Raw genomic sequence first — 18,717 nt, 5'->3', positions numbered from 1 at the left:
TCCGTTCTTAACCTGAAACTGTTCTTAGCCTGAGGTACCACTTTAGCTAATGGAGCCTCCCGTTGTTGCCCCTGTGCGATTTCTGTTCTCATCCTGAAGCAAAGTTCTTAAGCCGAGGTACTATTTCTGGGTTGGTGGAGTCTGAAACCCGAGGTACCACTGTATTATGCATTTTTCGGATTATATTTTACGTACATTCATCATTTTGTCATAAGTGAGTCTGACAGCCAAAAGATGAAATATGGGGGCAGGGGGGAGAGGACAAGAAGCGAGTGGATATGCCTTGAAGAATATTAAGAGAGCCAGAGTGTTGTAGTGGTTAAGAGCGGTAGTCTCGTAATCTGGGGAACCGGGTTCACGTCTCCGCTCCTCCACATGCAGCTGCTGGGTGACCTTGGGCCAGTCACACTTCTCTGAAGTCTCTCAGCCCCACTCACCACACAGACTGTTTGTTGTGGGGGAGGAAGGGAAAGGAGAATGTTAGCCGCTTTGAGACTCCTTCGGGTAGTGATATTGCAGGATATCAAATCCAAACTCCTCCACTTCTTCTTCTTAAAGAAAGATGGCATTAAGGTAAACTGGCAATAGGATGAGCCATAATCAGCAAAAGACAAGACAAATGATGCGAAAGGAAAGGTAGCAAAAAAAAGAATGTGAAATACGATGTTAGGGAAGGGTAGGTTAGGAAGTCCATATATATAAATATATTCTACACATGCTCTGGGACACTCTTATTATTACTGAGCTGCTTGCAATTGTATTGTTCCAAGCTGTTGTAACAGTGAAATGCTGCAATCTGTGACATTGTTGTCTCACTGGTACAGGAAGCCTCACACATGATCAAGCCTAAGGAAACTAGATTATTCTAGCCATGCTAATGCCGGCTATTTCTGGGTTTGGATAGCCTAGCTGGAAATGTAACCTCTGCAGGGAACGGCTGATATTATACAACAAATCTGATCTGGTTTGTTAAAGTGAAATTAGATGGCGGGGCTGGAGAAAGGGTTGAATGGGGATTTTCAAGGAGTGAACTGGGCATTCCCAACTGGATTTTATTCACACATGCCTTTCCAAGCTTATTTTTCCAGAGAGGAAAAGCAGAGTGGTTCTCGCTTACTTACCTCTGTCTGAAATTTCCTGGCCATAGAGAAGGATCAGCAAAACCATGAGGATAAAATGCAGTCACCAGCTCTGGACACTGTATACCCCAGGCACATGATGACTCTTTTGTTCGTTGCTGAGCTCATGCATAAGACTGAGCTAAGACAATTGAGAAATCTATATATGTAACGATAATACAGCAAAATCTAAGTGTCTGAGAAAAGACAAACTAATCCAGACCAATGATCTCTACATTTGTAGGGAAGGCTTCTGTAAAGAAGCATAGACACTCACCAAGCAATGTTTAATTGACTTGAACAAATTAGCATCTCAGCCTTTACTTTAAAGAGCTCAGGGCTACTATACACATGTATTCCTCCCATTTTAACTTCATAACAACCTAGCAAAAAGGGATAATACTCTATGAGTGAATACCATACACCGTGGTAAATCTGAAACTAACATTTAATTCCCTCCTCTGAGACATCTCTGACAACTTATCCAATCACCGATGATATAATGTTCTGTATCACTCCCCCTTCCAAACCATCACTGATGAATGTTTTGGTAATCCTTATGACATCCTGGAAGGAGCGCTATTAAACTTAGATACATCTTACAGATGGGCATGGGGATGCTGAGAATGAGATGAACTGTAACTTATGCCAACTAGTGAATTTGTGACTGAAGTGAGATTTGAACCTGGAATCTAAGAATTGAGTAGCATTAGTTTCACTGGATTAAAGCAGTGGTGTGTGATCTTTTGCAGCTGAAAAACACGCTGTACTAAAACGACTAAAGTTCCAAAAGCAATGAGACTAGGCACTCAATTTTCTTGGCATGGGAATGAGTAAGGACTAACTCCTTTGTTTGCATCAACTGTCCTCTTAGCAATTTCTTCTCCCCTCCAAAGTTATTGCTGTGAAGGTCTGTGCTTTCAGCATAATTTAGGAAATAATCTGATCCAAGTGGCAAACTGGTGTAGAGGAATGGGGGTGGGGATACCAAAGATGAATTAGAAAATGTTTGCTTACTATGCAAAGAAAGCCAAGCTAAAGGAACAGCAACCACCTACAGGCAGAATCTGCTAATATGATAGCAGAGACTCAGAGAGTGCATTTGGAAGAACAACATCTAATCATCTGTGAAAGCAAAGTAATCAGGGACAAAAATGTCACATTCCTTTTGCTAATATTGACAGGGGCTTGACAATAATCTCTATTATCTAGGTGTATCGGTACCAATTTGTTTCGGGTCATTGGTTTTTTGGGAATATTGGGAATATGCAGTTAAAACATGAGAAGAGTTCTGCTGGGTCAAACCAAAGGCCTACTTATCCCAGAAACTTGTTCTCACCAGGATCAACCTGATGCATGCAAACAGGACCCGAATGAAACAATATACCGTATTTTTCGCTCTATAAGACGCACCAGACCACAAGACGCACCTAGTTTTTGGAGGAGGAAAACAAACAAACAAACAAAAAATCTGAATCTCAGAAGCCAGAACAGCAAGAGGGATCGCTATGCAGTGAAAGCAGCAATCCCTCTTGCTGTTCTGGCTTCTGGGATAGCTGCGCAGCCTGCATTCGCTCCATAAGACGCACACACATTTCCCTTTACTTTTTAGGAGGGAAAAAGTAGTCTTATAGAGCAAAAAATACGGTACTTCCCACCTGATATTTCTAGCAATGGTTATGCAGTGACATATTGTTTTCAACCATGGAGGCAGAACATAGGTATATCCACCAACCTGAGGGGGACAAATTTCATAGTTTCATACTTTCTTTTGCCTGTTCCAATTTTTCCAAACTCCAGCTTCACAACATTGGTTTTCATAACGGTGCTATATTGACAGTTTTCATTTTGATCCCTTTCCTAGTGATCCCTAACATGGAATTTGCCTTTTTCCCAGCTGCTGCACACTGGGGTTGACATCTTCACTGAGCTATCCACTAAAACCCCAAGGTCTCATTCCTGCGCAGTCACTGCCCGTTCAGACCTCATTAGTGTACATATGAAATTAGGATTTTTTGCCCCAATGTGCATCACTTTACGCTTGCTTGCGCTGAATTTTCATTTACCATTTTACTGCTCATTCACTCAGTTTGGAGAGATCCACTGAGAGCTCTTCACAGTCTCTCTTTGTTTTAACCACCCTGAACAATTTGGGATCATCAGCAATCTTGTCTATCTCACTGTTGCCCTCTAGCTCTAGACCATTTATGAACAAGTTAAAAAGCGCAGGTTGCAATACCAATCCTTGGCGGGGAGGGGACTCCACTTTCTACATCCCTCCATTGGAAAAACTGTCCATTCCTACTTTCTGCTTCCTGTTTCTTAACCAGGATCTATAAGAGACCTCTCCTTTTATCCCATTATTCGATTGCTAAGCTTACTCAGGATGAGTGTTTGGTGAGGTACTTTATCAAAAGCCTTTTAGAAGTCTACATACACGGTGTTGACCAGATCACCTCTAACGTTTGCTGGCATTCTCAGAGAACTCTAAAGGGTCAGTGAAATAAGACGGTACTTCCCGAATGGCCATTCGCCTCCAGGATTCTTCGTATGGAGGTTGGTAACTAAGCAGGTACCAACTATTGCAATGTCTTTCGTTTCTTTATAGTATAAACTTTCTCATAGGCCCTTCTCTCTTCTAATAATGTTTTCAGCAATGTTATCAGTGTAACCAAACAAAAGCAAAACAACGTATGCCAAAGAACAGTTCGCGATCCCAAGAGGATGCAGCTCATGTAGAGAAGGAACTATGTGAATAGCATCACAGGCATAATCCAAAGCAAAAATGTAAAGTTAGCACAGAGGGGTAGTAAAGAACTTCACATTCAACTTTTATGATTCAGATTTATTTTTATTCCTACACTAGCAAAACATTCGAGACCTCAGTTAATTCCCTTCTCTCTCTTAAAAAAAGAAAAAGCGAAGGAACAGTTTTACTCTCTTGAAATATGGCAATCTAATGGAAACAGGTGACTTTATCCCGTGTGTCTTGTTGGGTACACTGAGACAACAAACCTACGCTTCATGTTTGTAAAGGATGGGCTGTCATACCCGGAATAGAAAGAGAAAAGTTTTGTGCCTTCTAAGTGGTCCAAAACAAATGCGCTTTAAATAAAAAGAAATCACAGAACTATGCGAGTGTGTGGTTGCACACGCACCACACAGAATGCCGAGAACTGTAGCTTGTTAAAAGTGTTGGAAATGGAAGCTCTGCGAGGGGTGAACTACAGTTCTCTGGATTCTTGGAGAGGTGTGTTGTGATTTTGGGCTAAAAGTAGCAAATGGCCCTACCAAGCGATCACATTGACTTTACTTTTCATACCAATCAAGCATCCACTCGTTTTCCAAGCCTCTCTCATTCAGAAATTTGGCTCCGCACACCCTTTCAGTACAACTTCATTCGGGGGAAAGCCCAGGGCTCCGGGGTGGACTGTCCCAACAGATGGCCTTGCAAGGCACAGTCAGGGGAGTTCCTGTTCTCTAGAGCCTCGGAGGGGGGGAAATACGACATAGGCAGCTGCTGGAAAAACTGCAGCTGCTGCTGGGCTTCTTCCATTTGAAGCAACCGCTTCAGATCACGAGTCTGGCTCCCGGATCTGGAGCACCCTTTGTCTCTGTTTCTTTGCATTCTTTCAGAGGCCTCTGCCAGTCCACAGAAGTGGTAACTATTTGAGGTTCTCCCTTGCTCTACAGAGACTTTCTGGCAGAAGGCTCTGGGTTTTGCCAGTACAGAGAACAACCCAGTCCCGTGTGGTGGGTGTTTGCTGAGCATATATCGGTCTTGCTGAGGGTTTTGCCTGTAGGAAGAGCAGTGCTGCTGAGGGACGATGCTGTACAGCTGAAGAAACTCATTCGGCTGCCCTTGCTCCGAGTTCGGCTCTCTGGAAGTGGCTGGCTGGTGAGCCAAACAAGGGTAGCCCAGAGCTTGGGAAGCAGGGAGTTTGGCTCCCTTACTGGGCGCTTTAGGGCTCCAGATGCTTCTTAAGACATCAAAGGATGTCTGAGACTCAGAGGCAGCTCTCTCCGTGGGCCTGAGCCCCAAATCCAGAGGCTGGCAACTGCACGGCTCCTGCGAAGGATGAGGGCTATGGAATGGAGCGGGCTCCATCTCTAGTAAATTCCATTGGTCTGGGCTTAATTCATAGACACAGGAATGTTGCTGGGGATCAGCCAAGAAGTAATGGCTGGTGCCTTTGCCATCCATGCTCAGACTGACTGAATCCAAGGAATCATAGGTAGCAAAAGGCAGGCAAAGCCTTTTGGAAGCACTCTTCTTTGTGTGTAGTCTACTGGATACTTCAGACCTCTCTTGCCTGCTTCTGGACTCACAGAAGGCTTCCCCTAGTCCTTGCTCCCAACGCCGAGCAGTTCTGAATAAAGCATCATGCAAAAGATGTTGTTCCTCTGAAGCAAAGGAGCCCCTGGCTAAATTCACATGCTGGGAAGGTGCAGATGAAAGATTGGAGTGTGGCTGAACTGCTGTCAAGTGAAAGCTGTGCTGGCTAAATGCCTGTGGCTCAACAAAGGATCTGAAGTCTTCTCTTTGGGTGGTCTTCTCTTCTGCCTGCATAGGGAAACAACAAGAAGTAGGCAAGATAAAGGAAAGAGCATGATTAGATAGGGACAGATTAGCTCTGCTTCTCAGTGGAATGTATATATTTCTGACATGCTCTTACAAATGTTCCATTTCAACTTCTAAGGCTAATTTTGATTCATCCCACACTAAGCCAATTCTAAAGGCTTCTGGGATAAGTAAAAAAACAACAACAGATCAAGGCTAGATCGACATCTTCCTGATGGTGGGTTGGAACCCAGTAGAGCTCTGCGGCTCTTGTACTTTGAGGTTGGTAGCTAGCAAGAATATTGCTGCATAAAAGGAGCCAAACAGAGTAGGATATCTGGATCAGAAGATGAAAATGACCTGCTATGGGGCCCCCAAATAAAAGCTACTGATGCGATGTGACCGTTTGTAAATGCCTGGGAACTGGATGAAATCGGCTTAGGTATTTGGCAAGTTTTGAAGTTAATCTCGGTACCATTAACCTCCCATCCTAGAACAAATAGTGCTCATAACAGCCTGGTAGTCTGACATGCAATGTTCTTTGGCAAAGGATTTGGTGAGAGGGCAACTGAGCATCCTCCTTGGGTTTGTCTACTGTCGATGGATTTATTTGTAATCGCACTCCTAGGGCAATCAGCCCAAAATGCTTAAGGGGATGTGATGTTTCCAGCTGTCCGCTTGCGGCAACCTGAGGGCTGTTTCACACACTGTATGTTCACCTGGGCATAAAAACCGGGATGTGGTCTTGAAGCCATTCTTAAATGGACACTTAAACCTGGAACTCAGAGTGTGGTCTGAAGGCACAAGAGGCCACCATCCTCCTGGGGACAAGAAGGTTTGAGTGACTTGATATCGATGAGGAGATTTCACCCCTCCCATTCCAAGAATCTGCTGATGTTCTCTGCTGATTCTCCAGAGAGGAGGGGGGCGGTTTCTGCTCACTACTTATTCCGCTCCAGCCTCACATCAGAGAAAGAGAGAGACTGAGTGTTAGAGAGAGATCGTGTGTATAGATAAGGTTGCTGCTAAGAGCAGCTGCAGACACTCAGTCAGTTCAGCATTTTTTTCGTTTAGACCTAATTTAGCTCTGTATATAGTTGTGTATTATAGTTGTAGATAGAATAAAGAAGATATTCTACAGAGCTGCTCTCCGAGTCGTTTATGCTCTGCTATACTCTGCTGTGCGACGACTGTCTTCTTGTGGAAGTGAATCCGGTGCTCACAACTCTAAGCTGTGAGTCCACAGCACTTTGTCCTGTTCCTGTGCAGAAGGTCGTCTCTGGAAGTGCTACCCAGCTTGCCTAGCCCAGTCGGGGCTGAGTGGCATTGGCTCAAGGGCAATGCTGACAATCGATACCAGGAATGGTCCAAGAACATAAAAAATAAAGTCACTCTATGAGCACTTAGAAAAGGATGCTGTGATTACTAAGACCTAGTATGGGTTTCTCAAAAACAAATCATGTCAGATGAATTTAATTTCTTTTATTTTGATAGAGTTACAAGCTTTGGGGATCAAGGGAATGGTGTGGACGTAGTGTATCTTGATTTCAGTAAGGCTTTTGACAAAGTCCCCCATGATATTCTTGTAGAGAAGCTGGTAAAATATGGGCTGGATGTGTACAGAGGAGGGTGACCAAGATGATCAAGGGAAACCAAGCCTTATGAGGAACAGTGGAGGGAATTGGCTATGTTTAGCCTGGTAAATAATGATATATGATAGCTATCCTCAAATATCTAAAGGGCTGTCACACAAAGAATGGAGCAAGCTTGTTCTCTCCCGATCTGGAGTGTAGGACTCGAACCAATGGCCTCAAGTTCCAAGAAAGGAGATTCTGATTAAACATCAGGAAGAACTTTCTGACAGTAAGAGCTGTTTGACAGGTCCACCAAGGGCAGTGGACTCTCCTCCCTTGAAGGTTAGTAAACAGAGGTTGGAAGGCCACCTGTCATGTATGATCTACTCTAGATTCCTACATTGCAGGGGGTTGGACTAGATGACCCTTGAGGTACCTTCCAACTCTACAATTCTATGATTACTACATGTACAATACCTTTGTTTCCTTCCTTCCACAGAAGGAAGGCAGGATATACAGAGTGAGTCCTTTAAAAGAGGCCCCATGGATACAGAGTACACATGTTCCATGGGGCCTCTTTTAAAAGACTCACCCTGTATATGTAAGAAAATAAATAAAAACATTTTTTTACAGCTCAAATACATCTATAATGTGGGATGTTTTAATGTATTTCCCCCACTTGCTTTCAATGTATTTATGTGGGTTTGGTTTTGTGTCTTTCTGGAAGTCACCTTGAATTGCCGTGGCAGAGAAAAACTGACAATAAATTTAATAGTAATAATGATGATGATGATGATGATGATAATGATAATAATAATAATAATAATAATAATATCTTCCCAGTGTTTAAACACATTCTTTTCAAACCAACCTGACCTTTCAAACTATCCTAACACATTCTGATGCTCACCATTCTTATAACTGTATGTACAGGACAGGGAGAAAAGCTACTGGGGAAGAATTGTGCTTGTCCTCTCCGCTTTTTCAGAGAAATCTCCTGGTCAGAGTTTCTGCTGCCATTGCTAGACCTCTGTTCCAATAGCAACTCCTTCTGATCCCTGTCAGGTGGGCTCTTGAAATCTGAAGGAGGACAGAACAAATGAACACACAAAATCCCATGTGGAATCAAAAGCTTACAAATGTGAGTAAGGGCAAAGTTATTTGTCCTTCGGGAGGGTGACATACAAGTCCATTATGCTGTGCAAAGCAACGCAGCAGGGTAGGGAGAGGTGGAAAGTAAAACAAGTCCCTGCAGCGAGAAGCTTACTGTCTATATTTTGACAGTGAGGGAGAAGAGGTAGAAATCCAGGGGACAAATGAACTTTGGAGTGGCTGAGGGCAGTGGTGAAACGATGGTCAGAGGCAAGGATATATCAGGAAGTAAAAGCAAAAAGGGATAAAGGATGGAGCAATGCTAGGATTCGCCCCACGGTTCTTAAAATTGATTTCTTGACAAAATACGACGTAGTAAGTAAACCAAGTACGTTCCAAGGATTTTCAGTGACTGTAGCCTAATCCCCCACAAAATACCAGAAATGAGGTTCAAGCGAACCAGCTCCCTCCACAGTGTAACATGGGATGGCATGGGGGGGGGGGGGCTGACAAGTTGTAAGTTTCTGTTGACATAGCTGAGAAAGGGAAACCTCACTTTCTCAAAATGATCTTTTTGTCAGTATGCCCCTACTACTCTAGTACATTGCATAATGTGTTTTGATAATGCACAAAGATCCAATGAACCTTTTCAAGTACAGTGGTACCTCTGGTTAAGAACGTAATCCGTTCTGGAGGTCCATTCTTCACCTGAAACTGTTCTTAACCTGAGGTACCACTTTAGCTAATGGGGCCTCCCGCTGCCGCCGTGCCACTGCATTCATCTTTAACGAATGGTGGCCAAAAGCAAAAGCAGGGCTTCTACACTTCTTGTTTTCACTATTGCAATATTTCACAAAACTGCTCATTTTCAATATTTATGGCAAATGCTGCATGCCAAACAGCTGCTTAGCTTGAGCCAAGCTGCTTGACACAGTTCATACTTACGCTGTAGCCTCAACAAGCCCCTTACCTGCATGGGCCGTGTCAGTGTTACAACCACCTGCAGACTTCTTGAGCAGCGCCAAGGCAGATAAATCTGGGAGTGTTTTCTTCTGTTCCAGCAGGATATTGATAACAGCCTGACGTGTTTCCCTGATTAAGTTACGCCCAGGGAATACTGCCTTGAGGTCCAAGAGTTTTTGCAGGTCCTGGGCTAATTCCCTTACTGGAGATTTGCCTTTGCCTGACTCCGTTTCTGCTGTGGGGACGGGAGGGACATTTTCCTTTTCATTCAAATCTGTCAAGGCATTGCCCTGAAAAGGTTCAGTTTCCAAATCCTCTTGATTGAACTCCACAACCGCAGGTGCAGCTAAAGGCTGGGATGTACCTGGAGTGGCCACAAGATGCTGTGTAATCGATGTAGAGTCCTTATTCACTCCACGTGGGTCCTTTCCACTGCATTTCAACTGATCGCTGGGAATAGATTTCTGATCAGCGTCACAGGACTGGATCTCTTCTTCCAGCAACATCTCCATGCCACTGTCTCTTTGTATAGGAGTGATCTCCAGGACCTCTTGCTCGGCTCTGGGGCTCAACAATCTTTCTATGTTAAGTGATTTCACCTCCCTGTTAAACATGCCAAAGGGCTGAGAGAGTCTGTTCTGCGTTATAATCAGAGGTTTGGCAGCACAGCCACCTTTGATGGGTCTGATGGGAGTCGACTTAGCACAGGTGTTAAACTGGGAGCTCCAGAAAGGGGGCAGCGTCTTCTGTAGCGTCCTGCGGTTGGGCCTTTGTTCTGGGATCCTATCGGTAACATTTCTGCCGAACTTGACATAGTTGCGCTCTCGTCTTGTTCGGCGGCGTTTGACCCTGACAGATTTCTCCTCGATGCTATGCTGCTCTGTTGGGGATGCTCTCAGGTGATGGGAAGAACAGGGTAAGCCAGAGCTGGCTGAAGTCTGCTTTCCTTCTTCTCCCTTGCCACAAGGATTCATACTGAAAGGAGCTCCTGAGAATAAGCAGATACAATGGGAAACAGCACCCAAGATGCTAGGTTTAGATTCTTATTCTCACCTGGGAAAGTAACAAACATGAAACTGAGGCTAAAGCTACTGTCCCAGCAGTCCTACATCCCTTGGTTTTTGTCTGTGGGCTGGCATGAGTTTGTATGTTATTATACACACATGCACAGGGTAGGGCCATAGTTCAAGGGTAGAGCAGCTGCTTTGCATGGAGAAAGTTCCAGACATCTCCAGACAGGGCAAGGAATGTTCTCATCTGAAATACTGGAGAGCCATGGCCAGTCAGTGCTTAGAGAGTTAAATGGACCAATGGGTCTAACTCAGTACCAGGTAGATTCTTATGTTCCTATATACCCACAGAAGTGATGGTATGCGTAAGTCACACATTTGATGTAGTAGACTCTAATCAATGCAAACTTATAACACAATAAAGCTGCTAGCCTTTAAGATGCTACAAATTCCTTTGCAGTTTTAATCAAACACCACATACGTTACTAACCAGCCCTCCCAGGGTCAAAAATAAATTCAGAGTAAAATAATTCCAGGCAGAGAGGAATTCCAACAAATCATGGTGCGTTGGTCATTCTGCTGTGCCCTTGGGTGGGTGGTGTTTAGTTTTCTTTTTTTTCTTGGCAAACCATTAATATATTTTTGTCCATCTCAACTTCAGCACCAGGCAATATGCAATTTTAAATATGTACACAATTGCAGCAATAGCCAGCAGATTTTTTTATATAAAAAAACTAACACCTACCAACTGTAGGGTTTCAGAAATGAACACGGGCTCGCTGGAATGCAGTCATAGAGTATGTGGGCCGTGTCCAGTGTTAGACCTACTTCGGAGCAGACCCACTGCAATTAATGGGCAAATGTTGGGGCCGCTCATCTCAATGAACACAATGTTGGGTAGAATTTAGCTGGCTGCAACCACCCAATGCCCATTCTTTTTTTAAAAAATGAGGAATAACAAGAGTGCCTCTGAGAACGTACAATGTCCTTTTTACTCACCAGTGGGGCTGATCAGGGGCCCTGCTGCATCTCAACAGGGGAAACGGATAATAGCGAAGAGAGACCTCTCCTCTTATGGCATCTCCCCCTCCCCACACTTTAAACCCTGATTTTTCCAACCCTCCATCTTGCCCCCAACAACCTCTTTCCTCCAACCGCCTAACAGCCTCACTCACGCCTCCCTCGCGGGAGCTGGATGGGCGGAGCAAGCACCCTGCCTCCCCTCGTGCAGAGGCAGTTGTCCCGATGCGGCTGCCCGAAGCGCGAGAAGCGCCCAGGCGACTCTCAGCCTCTCTTCCCGCGCTTCCCGAGCTGCTACGGAAGCCCATGTTCCACTCCCGCCCTTGGGCTTAGCTGCGCCCCGCCCCGCTTGGCGTGGATTGGTCGTAAAGCGGCGCAGTTCTGTGCTGATTGGCTAACAGGAAGCTACCGGTCGCTACGCTCCTGTACCACCTGGGTGGGACAGGTGAAGACGCTCTTTTGAGGGGCTGGGAGCGCAAAGGGCTGTTCTGCAATTATTAGGCGCTCATTTTCAGTCACCTGGAAGGCTCATTCCATTGCTACCCACCTCCTCCTTAAAAGCAAATAAATCAGATTATCCAGATACTGTTATTTATTGTAATTATTTGTACGGTATATGTTTAGCTTTACACTTTTATTCTTAACGATGCCCCCCGCCCATGCATTTAGCAGTTCTCATTTTTACATCATTTTCCTCATCAGGGAAAAAAGGCAGGATACAAATAAATATAAATGCCGACTAAAATCGGAGCCCCCATGGGTGAAGCCAGGATTTTTTGTTAGGGGTGGCAGGACTTTCGTTAGGGGGGCAGAACCGACGTGATTGGTCAGCCAGTTAAATATTTCTATTGTTTTATTTTATCTGGGGAGGAGCAGCTGCCCCCCTTGGCTACGCCTATGAGAGCCCCTTCCCTTCCCTTTTTTAAAAGCGCGCTTCTTTTCTGCCAAGTGACAAAACAAACCATTTATCGAACTTGATTCACAATGCACCAAGCCTCATTATTTATAACTCTGCCTCGTGAATTTAATATTGTCAAGCAAAACAGGACGTGGCCTCTCTGTTCCACAAACAATGGGAATTTCAATAGGTACATCTCTCCCCCCCCCCCCCCAGCTGTGCATCTTCTGACATACTTTGCATTGTAATTATAGCTGGGGGCTTGTAGCAATCTGCCCCCTTTCCCTAAGCTTTTTTTAAAAAAAAAAAATTTAAAAAGGGTTGGGAGACCCATGCTGAAGCCTTCAACTCATGGTCAGAGATTACATGTGGAGAAAAGTATGCAAGCAGTAGTCTGCCCAACTGCTCTCTAAGCAGTAAACCTGTTTGCACCATTTAGTTTTCTGCCCACTGAACCACTGAATGGCAAGGTACTGAATAACTGGCAAGCACTGCAAAACATGAGCATAGCCAGGATTTTGTGGGGGGGGGGGGATTTTAGTTAGTGGGCAGCACCAATGTGATTCGTCAGTTAGCTATTTCTATTGTTTTATTTGATCGGGGGGCAGCTCCCCCCCCCCACGTACACCCATGCTGCAAATATTTTATTAATACAGTTAAATAACTTTGCATATACTAGACTCTCCTATCTATGCTTGCAATCTAGCTCAGGTAGAGAACCTGGGGTAAAATGCAGCCTCTCACTCCCAGGCCTTGCAATATCCTCTCTGCCCAGGTCACAACCCTCACCAGCTCTGCTTTACATCCCTGAGTATTTTTGCCTGGCTAGAATTTGTTTTTGAACTCTGGTGATGCTCCTTGCTTGTCTGGATGGAGGACAGAGAGAAGGGTATCTGAGTGTGTGTAGAAATAAGCTTGCTGTAAAAATGTAAAATTTACATACAGTCATTGCTTTTCCACTTTGGCTTTTGGCCTGACCCACTAGTGGCATGTGGGGACGCGGGTGGCGCTGTGGGTTAAACCACAGAGCCTAGGACTTGCCGATCAGAAGGTCGGCGGTTCGAATCCCCGTGATGGGGTGAGCTCCCGTTGCTCGGTCCCTGCTCCTGCTAACCTAGCAGTTCGAAAGCACGTCAAAAGTGCAAGTAGATAAATAGGTACCTCTCTGGAGGGAAGCTAAACGGCGTTTCCATATGCTGCTCTGGTTCGCCAGAAGCAGCTTTGTCATGCTGGCCACATGACCTGGAAGCTGTCTGCGGACAAACGCCGGCTCCCTCGGCCTATAGAGTGAGATGAGCGCACAACCCCAGAGTCGGTCACGACTGGACCTAATGGTCAGGGATACCTTTACCTTTACCAGTGGCATGTAGCCCTTGGAATTTGCCCCAGAAAGGAAGGTGGCCTTTGGGTTGAAAATGCTTCCCCACTAGGAAAAGACTGGGAATTTGATCTAAGGTGTGGCAAAGGATGAGATTTCTTAAAACACTTTCCCTGTGTCCTGTGAAGCATATTTTTTAGCCATGTTCCTTTTTTACTTGCAGTGTGCATTACAATCTTGTACATATGCACATAGATAGCAGGTGAGAGAGGCTAAAAGGTGCTTTTGGAGCAGTTTGTGAAAGCATCCTAATTCAAATGCAATCACCTGGAAAAAGTCATTCCAGAGCACATATTATTCTTGCTCGCAGTGAACTGAAAGAGAGGCAGAGAGGGAAAAATACTTAGGTTATCAGACTGTGAAAATATGGGCTCTTGTGTTGCTGTTACCCTTACTGTTACAGCACAATTATGTTTGGATTGGCAAGATAGAAATATTTATAATAAACTTTTTTTTAAAAAACCACACAATCTCCTTGGTTTATGATGCATCTCATATTGGAATGCAGGACACTGGAAGCAAGGTTTGAGCCAATCCATTATCTTATTTTGCAACAATCACTGTTTAATTTTTTTTTAAAAAATCTAGCCCAGTGTATATCATAGTATTGAAAAAGTTTTTAGTATTTAGGGTTTTGATAATTCCTCATACCGGATATGTATACTCCTTAATAATTTATTTCCAGAATGATCTGAACTTTAAAAAAAAAATGTTGCATGCTTGGCTGTTGTCCAACTATACTAATAAAATTGAACATCGCTGTCTAGTGGGTTTAATCTTTAGATATCAATATTTGAACAATGGAAGCCTTGTTTACATATAATGATGAATGTAATTTATTATCACTATAGTAATAAAAACTCAGAGCCTCCATCCAGGGTATTTAATAAATATTTTATTCAAGAGACCACAAAGGGTTATAATGCTGAGATTAATTTTCAGACCCATTAATATTTCAGTGGGCCTGTTTAGCTTCTGTTCTTTCCCTTTTTATGGCCATAGCTCAGTCTTTGCCTGATAATGCTCCAAACCAATTTCTGAAATCACAGTGCCCTCATCAGTTCCTTCTTACAGACGATCATGCAGTATTACATTAGCAATGTCCTTTAAACATTTAATGGCTTATTTCCAAAAGTACTGTGATTGTTTCAATGAATTCATTTGGGGTCTAGCCTTAGAAAAAGTTCAGATTTTGTACAGCTTTGTTGACCGCTATAAGCAGCTTTGTGGGCCAGATGTAGCCTTCAGCTTTGCTATCCCACCCTAGAGCATACAAAGTCATAAGGAAATCATGTTTTCATGAACACCCCCTTCTTCCTAGTATCTTCCTTCACCCCAACAGCTGAGGTGTTGAAATCACTCCCCATTATGCTCACTGCACTGAGTGGAATAGTTTATCTGTGATCATTTGCAATTAACCCCCTTCCATAACACTGTCTTTATTGCCTCCTTGCCATGCTCACTGTCGCAGTTTCTATAAGGGTGACAGTGACCTTGAAAATTGCACCCTGAAAAACAGGAAATATTGCGAGGCAGGTGGCTTGGCTTCAGATCACTACTGTTTTTGAGCAATATCAACGGCTACCGATTTAAAAATTCTTAAAAGGGGGGATCTAGTTATTTTAACTGGAGGTAGTCATGTCACAAATTAAAACTTGTTCTTGCTGTTGTTACTTCTGTAATTGGTAGAGGAGGCAAACCAGTTCCATTAAGTGGGATGTACTGGTCATTGCAAAAATTGAAAGGGGATGCGGGTGGCGCTGTGGGTAAAAGCCTCAGTGCCTAGGGCTTGCCGATCGAAAGGTCGGCGGTTCGAATCCCCGCAGCGGGGTGCGCTCCCGTTGTTCGGTCCCAGCGCCTGCCAACCTAGCAGTTCGAAAGCACTCCCGGGTGCAAGTAGATAAATAGGGACCGCTTACTAGCGGGAAGGTAAACAGCGTTTCCGTGTGCGGCTCTGGCTCGCCAGAGCAGCGATGTCACGCTGGCCACGTGACCCGGAAGTGTCTCCGGACAGCGCTGGCCCTTGGCCTCTTTGAGTGAGATGGGCGCACAACCCTAGAGTCTGTCAAGACTGGCCCATACGGGCAGGGGTACCTTTACCTTTACTTTACCTTACTGGTCATTGCAAATTGCTGGATGAATGCTATATCAGTGCTGGAACTGAAGTCATTAGTTGGTTTTCACTACAAAGTGGTGACTTTAAAAAGCATCTTGGAAAGGGACTTTTCCCTACCCATCTTTGGATGCGCCACAGATGAAGGGGAAACCTTCCCAAACTGTTTCCTCTGTTTGGTCGGTGGAGCTACAATGGCACCCAGTGGCCTTTTGAGATAATGCTAAAGGTTTCCATCTCACGCTTCTGGAAATATGTGCCTTTAAGAGTTGTGCAATGGAGAGGAATTTCAGATGGTCCAGATGGTCACTTCGTGATGCTGCAGGCTTGAGCAGCCTTGCACCTGCTGAAGCTTTTCCTTCTACCTAACTATTAAAGACAGAAGAGCCATGTGTTTTTATTGGCCTCCTATTGAAGAGTGCTTTGGTCATTACAACTCCTTGCTCCTGTTCTGAAAAAAAGGGGGGAAAGCAAAGCACATGGGTCATAGCTTCAGTCTAGGCTTGTCATACGTCAGGAAAATTCCTGACATGTCCTGGTTTCCAGGTGTAAAAATAGCGCCGGATGTATGGCAATGCAATGGAAAAAGCAGCACAACCTTTTTTTTGTTTCAAATACTCCCGATTTTGGAAGGAATGAAATGTTTTCAGGAATGGAAAAAGGAGCTAGCCAGATTTGTCTGGAATGGCAATAAGCTGAGAATCAAACACCAGGTATTAACAGATAAAAGAGAAAGAGGTGGATTTGGATTACCGGATTTAGAATTATACCATGCCGCAGCTGGCTAGTTTGGTTAAAGAAATGGATTACACTAAAAGATAGAAATGTATTAGATCTTGAGGGTCACGACAACCGGTATGGGTGGCATGACTATCTGATATATGAAAAGGTGAAAGTGCGCAGAGGTTTCTTGGGCCATGTAGTAAGAAGATCACTCTATAAAATCTGGAGTAAATACAGAGGAATTTTGGAACCCAAGATACCTTTGTGGACGTCACCAGTAGAAGCGATAGCAATCAAAAGGAAAAATATGAAGGGAGACTGGCCCAATTGCAGGATGTTATTAGAACCAGACAAAGAAATGCCAATCCTAAAAAAATATGAGGATATTAAACATCACCTGTCTGGTTGGCTACAGTATTTCCAACTAAACCAAAAACTGAGCACAGATAAAAGAGAAGGTTTTGCCAAAGAAACTTCCACGTTTGAAAAAGAGTTAATATATAACAAGGGAAAATATATATCAAGAATGTATGAACATCTTTTAGAGTGGGAAGTGAAAGAGGAGCAGGTTAAAACATCTGTGATAAAATGGGCGCAGGACTTTGGCTACAATATTAATATGGAACAGTGGGGAATGCTATGGCAGCAAGACATAAAATTTACCTCATGTTATAATTTGAGGGAAAATACCATGAAGATGCTTTATCGATGGCACCACACCCTGGCAAAAATCGCCAAAATGTATAAGGGAAGTTCACCAATATGTTGGCGTTGTAAAAAGGAAATAGGATCTTACTATCATATGTTGTGGACTTGTATGGTTATAAGCGAGTTTTGCAAAAAAAAATATGATGAATTTAAGAAATTATTTAAACTTACTTTTTAAAAAAGGCCAGAGATTTTCCTTCTAGGAATACTGCCAATAGAAATAAAGCAAAATACAAGACCACTGCTTATGTATTAAATTACGGCTGCAAGAATACTGATAGCCAGAAGTTGGAAATGTGAAACAACAACTACAATAATAATAGATTGGCAATCACTCATGCTAGAGTACTTTCAATTAGCAAAGCTGACCAGAAAAGTCAGAGGAGCCCCAAATCAAAAAAAATTCAGAGAATGGAAACTATTCAAAGAATATATAAGATTATATTGTAATAATGATGTTATCCTAGCAGAACTGAATGATACTTGTATAAAATAAACAAATGGAATAAATATACTAGATGAATATACAGGAAGTTGTAAAACAAACTGTGCGATAAAATTAAGACAATAGAAAAATTACAATGAGAACGATTGGAAGTTTCTTTCAGAAGACTTTATTAGAAAAGACAGGATGTTATAACCAATATTCATTTCTTATTGTTAACTCTTTTTTGCTTTTTATTTCCTTTATCTTCTTTCTATTATATTTTTTGTTTAATTTTGATGTAACTATTTGTAATATATATGTAAGATGATATTTTAAATCAATAAAGACAAATTTAAAAGAGAGGAAAAAACAGCGGAAACAGCTCCAAAAGCTTAAAATCAATCACATCATTGAAGTCCTTTTTCCTGCCCACTTTCCCTGTTCCCCTCATAGTCAGGGGAATATAGTATTCCTGTGGAACACCTTCCCATTAGATGTCAGAGAGAAGCAACCATGGGACTTCCTGCAGACATCTGGAAAAAGAAACCCTGTATGGGGAAGTTTTTAAATGTCTGATGTTTCTATGTGTTTTTATATTTTGTTGGAAGCTGCCCAAAGGGGCTGGCGCAACCCAGTCCGATGAATGGGGTTCAAGCCATTATTATTATTATTATTATTATTATTATTATTATTATTATTATTATTATTCCAGCTTTTCCTCAGTCCCAGATGTGTGGGGCGCTGCCTGTGGTGGCTACTTAATGGCAAGGGGGAAAGGTACTTTGCACGTGCTCAGAGGCATGCCATCCTTTGTGACAAGTTCCCTTCAAACTCTGGTTTTCCTCCACCAGCTCTTTCTGAAGACCACCCTCCTCCTCCAGTACTACTGCGACTGGTATTCATTCCCCATGAAATCGTGGATTCCTTTCCTTGCAAGGAAACATTTTCCTCAGGATAGAAGATTCCCCGCTTTTCTACACTTGCCCCTCCCCCCCCCACCCTCTTGCCTGAGGTAAAACAAAAAACCCACCACCAACGAACGCAGCACCCTGGCGGTGAGACACCTGTAAAAAAGGAGAGAGAAATTTCCCGCGCTACCCGTTGATTGGCTGCAGCTCACCAGCTCCTGCCG

At 43.5% G+C, this 18,717-nt stretch overlaps 1 protein-coding gene across 2 annotated transcripts; it reads right to left on the bottom strand.

Moving 5' to 3' along the window:
- Positions 1-3,948: 3,948 nt before the first annotated feature.
- PRR19 (proline rich 19) lies at positions 3,949-14,196 on the bottom strand. 2 transcript variants are annotated; one of them, XM_083455092.1, is made up of 4 exons: positions 13,882-14,196; positions 9,316-10,296; positions 8,164-8,333; positions 3,949-5,682 (listed from the first exon to the last, which is right to left on the bottom strand). In XM_083455092.1, the coding sequence occupies exons 2-4, from the start codon at positions 10,280-10,282 to the stop codon at positions 4,504-4,506; spliced, it is 2,316 nt and encodes a 771-aa protein (XP_083311218.1). In that variant the 5' UTR covers positions 10,283-10,296; positions 13,882-14,196; the 3' UTR covers positions 3,949-4,503. The 2 variants fall into 2 exon arrangements, with proteins under 2 accessions (XP_083311218.1, XP_083311217.1); XM_083455091.1 differs by lacking the exon at positions 13,882-14,196 and adding an exon at positions 11,318-11,987.
- Positions 14,197-18,717: the final 4,521 nt, after the last annotated feature.

Source organism: Podarcis tiliguerta (genome assembly GCF_965153285.1).
Source record: "Podarcis tiliguerta genome assembly, chromosome: 8".
Classification (NCBI taxonomy): Eukaryota; Metazoa; Chordata; class Lepidosauria; order Squamata; family Lacertidae; genus Podarcis; species Podarcis tiliguerta.
Note: the sequence above shows the minus strand (reverse complement) of the source record. Positions and strands in the feature narration are given on the sequence as shown.

Coding starts and splice junctions, on each gene's coding strand:
- PRR19 (XM_083455092.1), bottom strand. CDS start 10,282: ATGAATCCTTGTGGCAAGGGAGAAGAAGGAAAGCAGACTTCAGCCAGC. Junction 8,334..9,315: donor CACTGACACGGCCCATGCAG/GTAAGGGGCTTG, acceptor GTCCTCCTTCAG/ATTTCAAGAGCCCACCTGAC. Junction 5,683..8,163: donor TACATACAGTTATAAGAATG/GTGAGCATCAGA, acceptor TTCCCTATGCAG/GCAGAAGAGAAGACCACCCA.